Here is a 13,574-nt window from a genome sequence, read left to right on the forward strand (position 1 = left end):
AGCCTTGGGGTTGGGCTCTTTTGATTCATCCTATCAAGCAGCCAATAAGTAGTGACATAACAACGTCATAGCCACGCCCTAGAAACCAGTTACAGGCCCCTAGCAACCATTGAACAACATTTACAAGCCATATCTCAGCAACAAAACATTGTAAAAACACAGAGTTGGGCATTTTTTGACCCAGACCTGCAAATACTCTTTAAATATTACCCCATAAACTGTATAAACAAACCTTAGCAACCATTTGGAGTACCCTAGCAACCGTACAAACACATGAATGAGCTATATCTCAGCACCAGAACATCATATAGACATGGGGGTGTGCTTGTTTGTTTCGGTTGGGAAACCAATCTGTAAATATCATCATGGTAACTGTGTAACCACACCTTAGCAACCGTTTAAAGCTACCTAGCAACCATATTGCAACATATAGAAGCCATATTTCAGCTCCACAACATCGTACAGACATGGTTGTTGGCTCGTATGCAATCATGTACAACACCGTAGCAACCGAGTGGTGAATTTTGCCACTGCAAGCACCACTTCACATTTTCTTCAGGAAATGTACATTCTAGTTCTTCTTCTTCTTCTTCTTCTTTTTCTGACTGCAAATTTTTAGACTCTAACTCCTCCTAGACCGTTCAAGCTACATACTCCAAACTCGGGTCAGACCTTCATACTGTTCTGACTTGAGTTGCTATATCTTTTCAGACTGGTTTGAGTTACGATTAAAAATCATAAAAATCCCATAGACTTTCATTGACCAAAAGTCCATGTCTGTTTGAACTATGTTTAATGTAAACTGCTGGAAGCCATTGATACTCAATTAAGCTTTAAGCTATCTATGTTCTTTCTAACTAATAACTAATCTATCTATCTATCTATCTATCTATCTACAAACCTTATCTATCTATCTATCTATCTATCTATCTATCTATCTACAAACCTTATCTATCTATCTATCTATCTATCTATCTATCTATCTATCTATCTATCTATCTATCTATCTATCTATCTATCTATCTATCTATCTACAAACCTTATCTATCTATCTATCTATCTATCTATCTATCTATCTATCTATCTATCTATCTATCTATCTATCTATCTATCTACAAACCTTATCTATCTATCTATCTATCTATCTATCTACAAACCTTATCTATCTATCTATCTATCTACAAACCTTATCTATCTATCTATCTATCTATCTATCTATATATCTATCTTCAAACCTTATCTATCTATCTATCTATCTATCTATCTATCTATCTATCTATCTATCTACAAACCTTATGTATCTATCTATCTATCTATCTATCTATCTATCTATCTATCTATCTATCTATCTTTCTTTCTAACTAATCTATCTTTCTTTCTATCTTTCTATCTATCTATCTATCTATCTATCTATCTATCTACAAACCTTATCTATCTATCTATCTATCTATCTATCTACAAACCTTATCTATCTATCTATCTATCTATCTATCTATCTATCTATCTATCTATCTATCTATCTATCTATCTATCTATCTACAAACCTTATGTATCTATCTATCTATCTATCTTCAAACCTTATCTATCTATCTATCTATCTATCTATCTATCTATCTATCTATCTATCTATCTATCTATCTTTCTTTCTAACTAATCTATCTTTCTAACTAATCCATCTTTCGTTCTAACTAATTATCTTTCTTTTTTAACGAACTAATCCATCTTTCTTTCTTTCTAACTAACTAATCCACCATTCTTTCTTTCTTTCTTTCTTTCTTTCTTTCTTTCTTTCTTTCTTTCTTTCTTTCTTTCTTTCTCTACTAGTATATCTAATATATCTTTCTTTCTATCTAATCCATCTTTCTTTCTAACTAATCTATCTTTCTTTCTTTTTAACTAATCCATCTTGCTTTCTTTCTAACTAATCCATCTTTCTTTATTTTTAACTAACTAATCCATCTTGCTTTCTTTCTAACTAATCAATATTTCTTTCTTTCTAACTAACTCATCCAACTTTCTTTCTTTCTTTCTTTCTTTCTTTCTTTCTACCTAATCTTTCTTTCTTTCTTTCTAACTAATCAATTTTTCTTTCTCGTTTACTTATCTAACTTTCTTTCTTTCTTTCTTTCTTTCTTTCTTTATAACTAATCAATTTTTCTTTCTCTCTTACTAATCTAACTTTCTTTCTAACTAATCAGTCTTTCGTTCATTCTAACTAATCTATTTTTCTTTCTTTTTAACTAATCCATTTTTCTTTCTTTCTAACTAATCCATCTTTCTTTCTTTCTTTCTTTCTTTCTTTCTTTCTTTCTTTCTTTCTTTCTTTCTTTCTTTCTTTCTTTCTTTCTAACTAACTAATCCACCATTCTTTCTTTCTTTCTTTCTTTCTTTCTTTCTTTCTTTCTTTCTTTCTTTCTACCTAATCTTTTCTTTCTTTCTTTCTTTCTTTCTTTCTTTCTAACTAATAAATTTTTCTTTCTCTCTTACTAATCTATCTTTCTTTCTAACTAATCAGTCTTTCTTTCTTTCATTCTAACTAATCTATTTTTCTTTCTTTCTTTTGAACTAATCCATTTTTTCTTTCTTTCTACCTAATCCATCTATCTTTCTTTCTAACTAACTAATCCACCATTCTTTCTTTCTTTCTTTCTTTCTTTCTTTCTAATCCATCTTTCTTTCTTTCTTTTTTCTAACTAATCGTTATTTCTCTTTCTTTCTTTCTTTCTTACTAATCAATTTTTCTTTCTCTCTTACTAATCTATTTTCTTTCTAACTAATCAGTCTTTCTTTCTTTCATTCTAACTAATCTATTTTTCTTTCTTTCATTCTTTCTTACTTTCTTTCTTTCTTTCTTTCTTTCTTTCTTTCTTTCTTTCTTTCTTTCTACCTAATCGTTCTTTCTTTTCTTTCATTCTTTCTTTCTACCTAATCTTTCTTTCTTTCTTTCTTTCTTTCTTTCTTTCTTTCTTTCTTTCTTTCTTTCTTTCTTTCTTTCTTTCTATCTTTCTTTCTTTCTTACTAATCAATTTTTCTTTCTCTCTTACTAATCAGTCTTTCTTTCTTTCATTCTAACTAATCTATTTTTCTTTTCTTTCTTTCTTTCTTTCTTTCTTTCTTTCTTTCTTTCTTTCTTTCTTTCTTTCTTTCTTTCTACCTAATCGTTCTTTCTTTTCTTTCATTCTTTCTTTCTACCTAATCTTTCTTTCTTTCTTTCATTCTTTCTTTCTTTCTTTCTTTCTTTCTTTCTTTCTTTCTTTCTTTCTTTCTTTCTATCTTTCTTTCTTTCTTTCTTACTAATCAATTTTTCTTTCTCTCTTACTAATCTATCTTTCTTTCTAACTAATCAGTCTTTCTTTCTTTCATTCTAACTAATCTATTTTTTTCTTTCTTTCATGCTTTCTTACTTTCTACATAACCCTTTCTTTCTTTCTTTCTTTCTTTCTTTCTTTCTTTCTTTCTTTCTTTCTTTCTTTCTACCTAATCTTTTTCTTTCTTTCTACCTAATCTTTTTCTTTCTTTCTCTCTACCTAATCTTTCTTTCTAACTTTTCTTTCTAACTTTTCTTTCATTCTTTCTTTCTTTCTTTCTTTCTTTCTTTTTTCTTTCTTTCTAACTTTTCTTTTTTCTAACTAATCTTTCTTTCTATCTTTCTTTCTTGCTTTCTAACTAATCTGTCTTTCTTTCTTTCTTTCATTCTTTCTTTCTTTCTTTCTTTCTTTCTAACTAATCTTTCTTTCTAATCTATCTTTCTAACTAATCTTTCTTTTTAACTTATCTTTCTTTCTAACTAATCTATCTATCTTTCTTTTTCTTTCTAACTATTCTTTCTTTCTAACTAATTTATCAATCAGAACTTTAAACTTCAAACTTCAAACTTTTTTACTTTAAACTTCAAACTACTTCAAACTTCTAACTACTTTTAACTTCTAACTACTTTTAACTTCTTTAAACTCTCTGGTCCGGCTTTCTCAAGCCAACTTAAAGTTTGTCTCAACAAACTTTTTTTTCTAGTTATTATTATTATTATTATTATTTGGTGTTATCGAGAATTGTTTGAATAATGCTGGTTTTCATACCAATCTTGAATTATTAATAAATAATAATTTATCATATCACCATTTAATGTTTTCAGGTGGGGGTTCATTTCAGCAATGGAGTCAGCCACCAAAGGGCAGATCTGAAACAGCAGATAGATTGTTGTATGTGAAACTCTGGTATGCCCTTACATTGCATCTCAATTCTTTAGTGGGCATAATAGAGGGCATTCACACAGCCTAGATTCCTTACCTGTTTTTGTAGAGCATTGCGTAAAGCCTTATTAATGAAGGAACTGAAGAGGTTATACAACCAGCTGTCATAAATACAGGAAATAATAGTGCAGAAAATTAAAATGTTTGTTCTAACACATTCATTACATATAAACTCTTCAATTGTCATTTGTTTTTGTTTTTTGTCAAATAACATTAATTCCTGATTTTATATTATTATAATTATTAATATTCAACTATTACATAGTTTAATTCAATTACTATAATTTATCAGCTTAGCAAATATCCTCTTATAAGAAGTTAATATTGACCTGTCCTGCCTCACTGAACTTTTCTAACTCTCTTGCATCAAACAGTTACAAACAACTGTTTCCTACATCATAACTGTTACTGCATTACCCCCCCCCCCCCCACCCCACCCCCCATTAAAAAAAAAAGTACTTAAAATTGACCCAACTATACAATCCTATGACGAAAGATACTGTAAGAAAAATTATAAATTTGTTTTTCTTTACATAAAGGTTGTACAACTAAAAAATAACATGGCACCCAAAACCAAAGCTAATCTTCCCCTTTTACTTGAATCATTTAGAAAACAGCCACAGATTGCACTTCCTCTAAAATATTCTTCTTTTTACATGTAAATGTAAATAATTAAATAATATAAAAAAAGAACAGTCCTTTTGTGCAATGGATCCTTCTTCATTAAACTTTTAATTTGTAAGAGCAACTGTAATGACACATTTTCCTTTCATCTGAATTGTGAAGCTGACATATATTCATTTTTGACTTTGACTGCTTTGTGTTGCAGTTACCTGGCCCCACCATGAAATTTGACGTTGACACTTCCCACAGTTGCTGCACAGTTGGTCATGCTGACTGTTGGGCGGCCAGTGTCATCACTCATGACTGCAATAGTGGTGCTAATGGTCAGTTCACTCACAGCCAGATCAAATGATCCACTGTCTTTTCTGTGTGTGAAGTGATCAGATATTTAGCATTTTACATTTTTTTTCCTGAATTTAATTAATTTAGCTTGTGAGAATAAGTAATGTGGACACTCTACTTACATGATCCTGAGGTATTTGACTCTCCAATTTCCATGCAGATTGATGTAGGCGTCGCCAATTGAAAGCATGACTCCAGTGTTAGGAACTAACCCCAATGCTGATTTGGGAAGTCCCAGGTTTGCAATCTGCATCCTATGATGTATATTTGTGCTATTACCAGCAATCATATCATCAGCAATCCAGTAACTCCCCCAGCCCCATTTAATTTATAAAATGTATTTATAAATTAATTACATTTAATTTATATAAAATTATTGTGGGATCTCATTCAATGCTTTTCAGAATCTTTACTTTTTAAAATAATTTTGTTTCTATATTTTTTAAATGAAACGATTACGATAAATTTATAGAGTAAAAATGTATTAATCTATTTATCAAAATAAATGGAAAATAGTTCAAACTTTGCTTAAGTGATTATTTTGAACAAGTATTAACTTGTTCATTAACATTTTTAAAAACAAGGGTACAACGGGGCTAAAGGCACACCTTAAGAACAATGTTCTTTTCACTACTCCCATATTGTGTGATTGCAGAAAAAATAAATATGTTTGTATTGAACATTAATGGAGCAAAAGATTTTGTGTGAAAATAAATCATAAGAGTTGTTTATTTTAAATCTTATAAATGTACGAGATGGCAATGTGGGCCTTTTAGTCTGCCCACTGGTCCAACGACAGTTTCCTTTAGAGTGGGTGAAATTTTCCTGCACATTCAGTCTTTTCAGTGTGGCAAAGTAGTTTAATTCCAACTAAACTTTTATCTGACTCCATTTTATCATGACCTCGAATTTAGGTTAAAATGCCAAATTGATTTATCAAGACACTTGATTATTAAATGTAACTCTTTTTTAAAAATTACACTCGTTCATTTGGATTCCTATAACAATTCAAGTCTCGCACCGGCTGAGTATACGAATCTCATAATAACAAACTTGTCAGTCTTGGTCATTAGACAGAGGCAATTGACTAATACCCTTAGTTGCCGCACCATGCTTGCTCTTATCTCGGTATGGAACTGGACTCGGTCGCCCGGACTGCGCGCCTCACGGAGGAACGCGTCCAGTCAGTGCTCACCTGCCTCAGGTCCTTTCGAGGCAGGACAGCAGTCCCACTGAAACAATTTCAGAGGCTTCTGGGGCATATGGCAGCCGCAGCCGCAGTAACGCCGCTCGGCTTGTTACATATGAGACCGCTTCAGCGCTGGCTTCAAGATCGTGTCCCGAGGTGGACGTGGCAGAGCGGCACGTTCCGGGTCAAAGTAACCCCGCACTGTCGCCAAACCTTCTCCCCATGGTCGGATCCTGCGTTTCTTCGGGCCGGAGTGCCCTTAGTCCAGGTTTCCAGGCATGCTGTGGTTTTCACAGATGCCTCTGCCATGGGGTGGGGGGCCACGTACAAAGGGCATGCAGTCTCGGATCTGTGGACGGGGCCCCAGCTGCATTGGCACATCAACTGCCTAGAGTTGCAAGCAGTACGCCTAGCCTTGTGTCGCCTCAAGGGGTTTCTCAGACACAAGCACGTATTGGTCCGTACGGACAGCACTGCGACCGTTGCGTACATCAACCATCAAGGTGGTCTACGATCCCGTCGTATGTCACGACTCGCCTCCCACCTCCTCCTATGGAGTCAGAAGCATCTGAGGTCGCTTCGTGCCGTTCATGTTCCAGGGGCGCTCAACCGTGTGGCAGACGAGCTTTCACGGCAGCCTCCCCTGCCAGGAGAATGGCGACTCCATCCCCAGGCAGTCCAGCTGATTTGGAGTGTCTTCGGAGTCGCACAGGTAGACCTGTTTGCCTCTCCAGACACGACCCATTGCCAGTGGTTTTACTCCCTGACCGAAGGGACCCTCGGCACGGACGCCCTGGCTCACAGCTGGCCCCGGGACCTGCGCAAGTATGCGTTTCCCCCAGTGAGCCTTCTTGCACAGACCCTGTGCAAGGTCAGGGAGGACGAGGTGCAGGTCCTGCTAGTGGCGCCGTATTGGCCCACCAGGACTTGGTTCACGGAACTCATGCTCCTCGCGACAGCCCCTCCTTGGCCGATTCCTCTGAGGAAGGACCTCCTTTCTCAGAGACGGGGCACTCTATGGCACCCGCGTCCAGACCTCTGGAAACTCCATGTCTGGTCCCTGGACGGGACGCGGAGGTTCTAGGTGGTCTACCACAGGCAGTGGTAGACACCATCATTCCGCTAGAGCCCCCTCTACGAGGCGCCTCTATGCGTTGAAGTGGAACCTGTTCGTCGATTGGTGTTCCTCCCGTCAGGAGGACCCCCGAACTTGCCCGATCAGAGTCGTGCTTTCCTTCCTGCAAGATGGGTTGGAGCGAAGGCTGTCTCCCTTCACCCTCAAAGTGTATGTCGCTGCGATAGCCGCGCATCACGATGCAGTAGACGTTAAGTCTTTGGGGAAGCACGACCTGATCATCAGATTCCTTAAGGGTGCTAGGAGGTTAAATCCACCTTGTGTTTTGCACTCTGTACCCTCTTGGGACCTAGCTCTGGTACTTAGAGCTCTTCAAAGTCTTTTTTTTTTTTTTTTTTTTTGAGCATTTGTTGACAGTAGAGCTTAAAGTCCTGTCCATTAAGACAGCGCTCCTGTTAGCATTGGCCTCTTTCAAGAGGGTCGGGGATCTGCAGGCTTTTTCGGTCGACGAATCGTGCCTAGAGTTCGGGCCGGGCCTTTCTCACGTTGTATTGAGACCCCGGCTCGGATATGTGCCCAAGGTTCCTACCACTCCCTTCGCGGATCAGGTAGTGAACCTGCAAGCGCTGCCCCAGGAGGAGGCAGACCCAGCCCTAGCTTTTCTCTGTCCCGTCCGCGCTCTGCGGGTTTATATTGACAGAACGCAAAGCTTCAGGACCAGATCAGCTCTTTATCTGTTACGGAGGCCAGCAGAAGGGGAAGGCTGTCTCCAAGCAGGTGACAGGTTAGCTCACTGGTTAGTGGATGCTATAACCCGAGCGTATGAGTCTCTGGGTGAGCCTTGTCCTCCCAGGTTGCGCACTCACTCTACTAGAGGTGTTGCCGCTTCCTGGGCTTTGGCTCAAGGCGCCTCGCTGACAGACATCTGTAGAGCTGCGGGCTGGGCGACACTGAACACGTTCGCTAGATTCTATAGCCTACGTGTGGAACCTGTTTCCTCCCGAGTACTCGCCACGGCCAGTGGTGCGAGGGAATAGGTTGTGCCGGCTTGCTACGCCACTCCGCGCCTCGGCCGGATCCGTGCGTCCTTTGCTCCGTATGGCGCCCAACATCGGTGAGCCTCATGAGTTCCTCCATCACCCCTCCGGTGCCAGGCGTGGCGGACCGCCCGGCGCCAGGTCTGCTACCTCTAGTAGGAGTTGCTAGTAGACTGGGTGTTTTTTCCAGTGGTCTCTACGGTGACCCATGATGCCACGTGCAGTTCAGCCGTGTCTTCCCCTTGACAGACTCGTTCTGTCGTCCCTGTTGAGTACGCTCCCACTTCCCTCGGTTTGGGACCACCTCAGGGACTGCCATATGTTTCACTATCCCACTGGGCTAGTACATATGTGTATTCCAGGCCTTCCTCAGGCAGGCTGGGGTTTCCGCAGCATTCCCCCACCTTTTCTAATGGGTTAGGGCATGCTTTCCCAGTGTTATCCAAAATCCATTGTGCGGGTCTTGCGGAACAGCAGTGTGATTCCCTAGCTAGCTCCCGCAACTTATTCAAGAAACTGCTGCAAGGTAGCTTAGCTGGGCGCTGGAAGGGGCCAGCACCATGGCGTTTTATTAGGGATCCCAATTCATCAGGGAACTCCCCCGACGACACGTCGGAGTTCCCAGGACGAAAGGGAACGTCTCGGTTACGTATGTAACCCTCGTTCCCTGAGTTCCCGGAGACGTGTCGTCCCTTCGCCATGTTGCTGTACCTTCGCGGAGGACTGGACACTGTTCGGCTCCTCAGCGAAAAGCATTGTGTATGCGTTGCTTCCGCCTTTTTATACCCGCGCTGGTAGGCGGGCTGCGGAATGCAAATCTCGATGCCAATGTTCATTGGCTTGTTTTAATTCTCTCGAAGGCAATTGGCTCCCTAGCGTGATCCCAATTCGTCAGGGAACTCCCCCGACGACACGTCTCCGTTCCGTTCTGAACTCAGGGAACGAGGGTTACATACGTAACCGAGATGTTACTGTGATTAGTTAGTTTGGTTCAGGTGTGTTCACCTCATAGTATATAAGTTCATGTGTGTTCCCTTTGAGTTTGTTCGGTCACGTTGACGGCTATACCTACTGTTTGTTGGGATCGCTACCCATTTGGATTATTATTAGTAAAGTTTGTGTTGGAACTTTATTCATCTGAGTCTTAATCTGTCTGCCTTCACACGTTTGTTACACACACACTATGGGAGTAGTAAAAAGCACATCTAAAGGTGTGCCTTTAGCCCTGTTGTGCCCTATTATTCAACAAATAATTCTGTGAAAATTACATCATCTTTTCAGGAAGTTTGCCAGGCCAAGTAAATATATTTTATGTCTATATCTTATTTAGGGGACAATCCTAAAAAAATAATTTAAAATCATGTTAAGTACAAATATAATCAAATGGGAGTAACATATTTCATAAAACTATTTTGATTTTGAAGATGTCAACCAAGTATAACAAGTATTACTTTTACAATTACATAGTAGGAACTTATGGCCATGAATTAGAAGGGACATTCATCTTACCCTGTAAAACTATATTGGACCTTTCCAATAGGATCCACCTTTTCTGTGCCACTTATATCTGGCACTTTAATACTTCTGAGCTTTTGCTGGATTGAGGCAATTCCAATCTGTCGACCTGCATTCAAAATAAAGACATTTAGAAACTGTGCCTCAGAATTAGTGTCTTGAGATTTGGTTTAAATAGCTACCTGGGTAACTCCAGTTTAGCTCAAGCAAATTATTATTATTTATGGACATGGATTGTTATTCCTACATCCTTAACATCCTGTACGTTTCAGAACTCAAAGCTTCCTTGGTAGTCCAAAAAACACTTTATTGAAAAACCAAGCTCCAAAATAGACTCTTTTCGAATTTTGTCCAATTATGACGTAATAGTGTAACGAAAAAACGCCTCTATAGAAACCGTTTAAAAATCATAATACAGCATAGCATAATGCTATCACTTCACTTACACAGGAGAATTCTAAATAAATTCTAAGCAAATTGTTTTGCATCGCGATTTCAAAATAAAAGTTTAAATCCTCGCCCTGAGTTTTGAATTTTGATGACCACATGTGATAAAGAAATTACACTGGCTGTAGCATTTCTATCGTAAAGAATGGCAGATATTATTTTTTTTAAATATATTTATGGTTTAATTAAATGCTGTTTGGCCAAAAACAAGGATTTGATCATGCTGTGTAACAACAACAACAACAATCACCCTTTGATTGTTGGCGCCCTTTGCAGGCTTTTATTATAATACATAATTTATATTATGTATATTACATTATGTATTTTAACTGTGTTGTTCATAAAACCATAAAATTACATGCTTTGGTACTTTCTTTGAACCTAGTATTATTGCTTCATTGTTATAATATGCACAACAATACAATTCTGCTTAGGGCACCCATTTGTCCAGCAGCAGGCCTGGTGATGTTTTTGATTGGTTCTCTTGTTTAAATTTGCTGCCCAACATGTCTGCCAATTACATCAATCCACATTGCCACTGAAAGCTTTAGGCTACAACCTGTCGGAGAGTTGCCACCATGATGAGTGATAAAAATGCGTTCCAGTGCTGGAAATTAAAAAAAAAATTATCATTCAGAAATCTGTATTTAACCTCAGAACAATCTCAAACTAAAAATATGTGCTAAAGTCTGATTTTGTGGTGGCTGTGCTTTAAAATGAAATTATTATAATCTTAATTCAAGTGATGAAGTATTTTGAAAGTCTGACAGTAATCAGTGTGGAGTACTACTGTAAGGTTAACCCTGCCTGGTTTAAATGTTTGAAAATGATTAACAGTTGAAATTTAGAAAAGAAATTAAAAAGTAATCAAATGTAATCAGTTACATTACTTTAATAAAGTAATTGTTGGAGAAAATGTGAATGAAGAAAATGCAGGGAACAGCTCTCCTACTCAGGTACAAGATGGCGAAGCTAACATGAGCCTTCAACCAAGTAATGTGGCAAGTTTAACAAAAGTTCTGGAGGAGATAAGGGACTTTCGCAAAGACACAAAACAACAACTGACCAAGATTATCTCCGAACTTAACAGTGTTAATCAAAAATTGTTGAATTGAAAAAGTAGAAGATCGCATTCAAAACGTGGAACAGGTGATGAGCAAGATGATAAAAGTCATGAATCAACAAGAAAACAAATTACTCGACCAAGAAGGGAGATCTAGACGGGAGAATACAGTATAAGATTCTACAATGTTCCCGAAGGAGCAGAGGGCATGTCAATGATGCTGTTTGTGGAAAAGTTACTGCGAGACACGCTGGAGATCCCCCCGACTACGGACCTTGGCATCGAGAGAGCTCACCGCGCGCTTGCCCCGAAACCCTCCGGCAACAGGGAAGATAAATCACGGTCAATAATAATCAAGTTTAATACAAAATGAAAGAAGAGATTCTGCGCAACACCTGGGGAAAAAAAAGGAGGTGTTTTTGAATGAGAGACCAATATACTTTGACCAAGATTACCCTATGGCAATTCTACAGAAACGCAAGGAATACCCTGAAGCTAAGAGAGTATTAAAACAGATCCGGTTTCAGACCCTGATCCCCGCTAAACTACAAGTGTTTTATGAAGACGGAACGCGACTGTACCAGTCGGCAGAGGAGGCAACCGCAGACATGAAGGATAGGGGACTGCCCATCAGGGTAATCATGCCGAGGGAGAGCAGAGCATCTATCCCGCACCACTAGGAAAATGGTTAGAGGTCTGAAACAACCAGGAGCAGAAGAAGAGCGAGAGAAGAACATTAGGGAGAGACTATGAGTTTACAAAAGACGGCCCCTATCCTCTCCAGAAGAACCTTAAGTTTGAACTAATCGTGAGCTTAGAATTATTAGGTTCTATCTCCACTTTTGGTCGAAATTGAGTTTTTGACATAATCTGATCCATTAGGTGTTTATTAATGCCTGTGTGGTGTTATTTTTGTAAAAAATATTTTGTTAGTAGTTATTAATAAAATAAAAAGGTTCCATCTCTCCATTGCCAGCTTGGATGTAAAAACTTCGATGCTCAATATCTCAGAACTACCCTAAACGGAGATAGAACCTTATAATTCTAAGCTCACGTAATTTCAAATTTATGGTGAGCTAAGCAGACCATACATGAATGGTAATGACTAATTCAAGAAATTTCCATATCACAGAGGGAATTAAGACAATTCATGAAGGAAAATAATAATATAACTAAAATACATTTAAAATAGATCCTAATGGGTACTCTGATGCAATTTGTCAATACAGGGGTATACCTAATTAATTTAAGGCTACAGTTGAAATGAAAGCAAGGTTTGTATTAAGACTGGCTATTAACAAATATTCTATTTCAATTTTAATTCATAAGATTATGATTTGATTCAATATGCTATTGACTAATTAAATATATATCAAGTGCTAATAGAACGACAACCTCAATTGGAAGTTATTCGGATTCAGTAACAAACAGGCCCTTACGAACAATCTATATGGTACCAGAGGGGGACAAAAAAGAAGAAGAAGATATTTGGCATTCACATGAAGGACAGATTGTTGCACCAACAACACTATTGAATATTTAAATTCCAGATGCACATGGTTTTGACAATTGCGCAAAGAGGGAATAATGAAGATGTAATTAAAAGGCAGGAAAATTAAATTAAAAGGCATTTTTTGCACATTTTCCACAGGTGAAATTTGTGCCAAAAACAAAGTTAGGAAAAAGGAACAGCGACACAAATTGGCCATATATCAGTCCACAAGGACTATTAAAACACTTGGTAACTGATTATGTGGACATGAGATAGATGGGTAAAGGCAATGAAATCAGTAGAGGAGGGGCAGGAGCAGTAATTAAATTTGGCATCCTTAGTTAAGTAATCCTTAGATTTGAAATTCTATCAGAAATAAGTTCAGATAATAGGTCAGCATTCATTCCAGAAATATTGAAGATTAAAATGAATTGCCTACAAACACTTAAATTACACACAAGGAAGTTTTGGTAACCCTTTATTTTACAGTCCCCTAATTACTAGGTATTTACATGGTAAATACATGGTAAGTTATAGTTG

General features: G+C 37.9%; 1 protein-coding gene and 1 long non-coding RNA gene across 3 annotated transcripts in view; both read right to left on the minus strand.

The window, feature by feature from the left end:
* Nucleotides 1-13,574, minus strand: part of LOC311281915 (bactericidal permeability-increasing protein-like) — a 142,485-nt gene that overhangs the window by 89,002 nt on the left and 39,909 nt on the right. Inside the window, exons 3-7 of one of the 2 annotated variants that reach the window (XM_084395279.1) lie at nucleotides 10,027-10,141; nucleotides 5,339-5,470; nucleotides 5,084-5,239; nucleotides 4,288-4,351; nucleotides 4,117-4,177 (exon numbers count right to left, since the gene is read on the minus strand). In XM_084395279.1, the coding sequence (XP_084251405.1) occupies nucleotides 4,117-4,177; nucleotides 4,288-4,351; nucleotides 5,084-5,239; nucleotides 5,339-5,470; nucleotides 10,027-10,141 (528 nt within the window). The remainder of the gene's footprint in view (nucleotides 1-4,116; nucleotides 4,178-4,287; nucleotides 4,352-5,083; nucleotides 5,240-5,338; nucleotides 5,471-10,026; nucleotides 10,142-13,574) is intronic. The other variant, XM_084395280.1, reaches the window with a different exon arrangement.
* On the minus strand, nucleotides 981-1,191 carry LOC311281916. The gene is made up of 2 exons (XR_014625861.1): nucleotides 1,117-1,191; nucleotides 981-1,084 (listed from the first exon to the last, which is right to left on the minus strand). It is a non-coding gene; the product is annotated as an uncharacterized lncRNA (long non-coding RNA).

This window comes from Rutilus rutilus (assembly GCF_951802725.1).
Source record: "Rutilus rutilus genome assembly, chromosome: 22".
Classification (NCBI taxonomy): Eukaryota; Metazoa; Chordata; class Actinopteri; order Cypriniformes; family Leuciscidae; genus Rutilus; species Rutilus rutilus.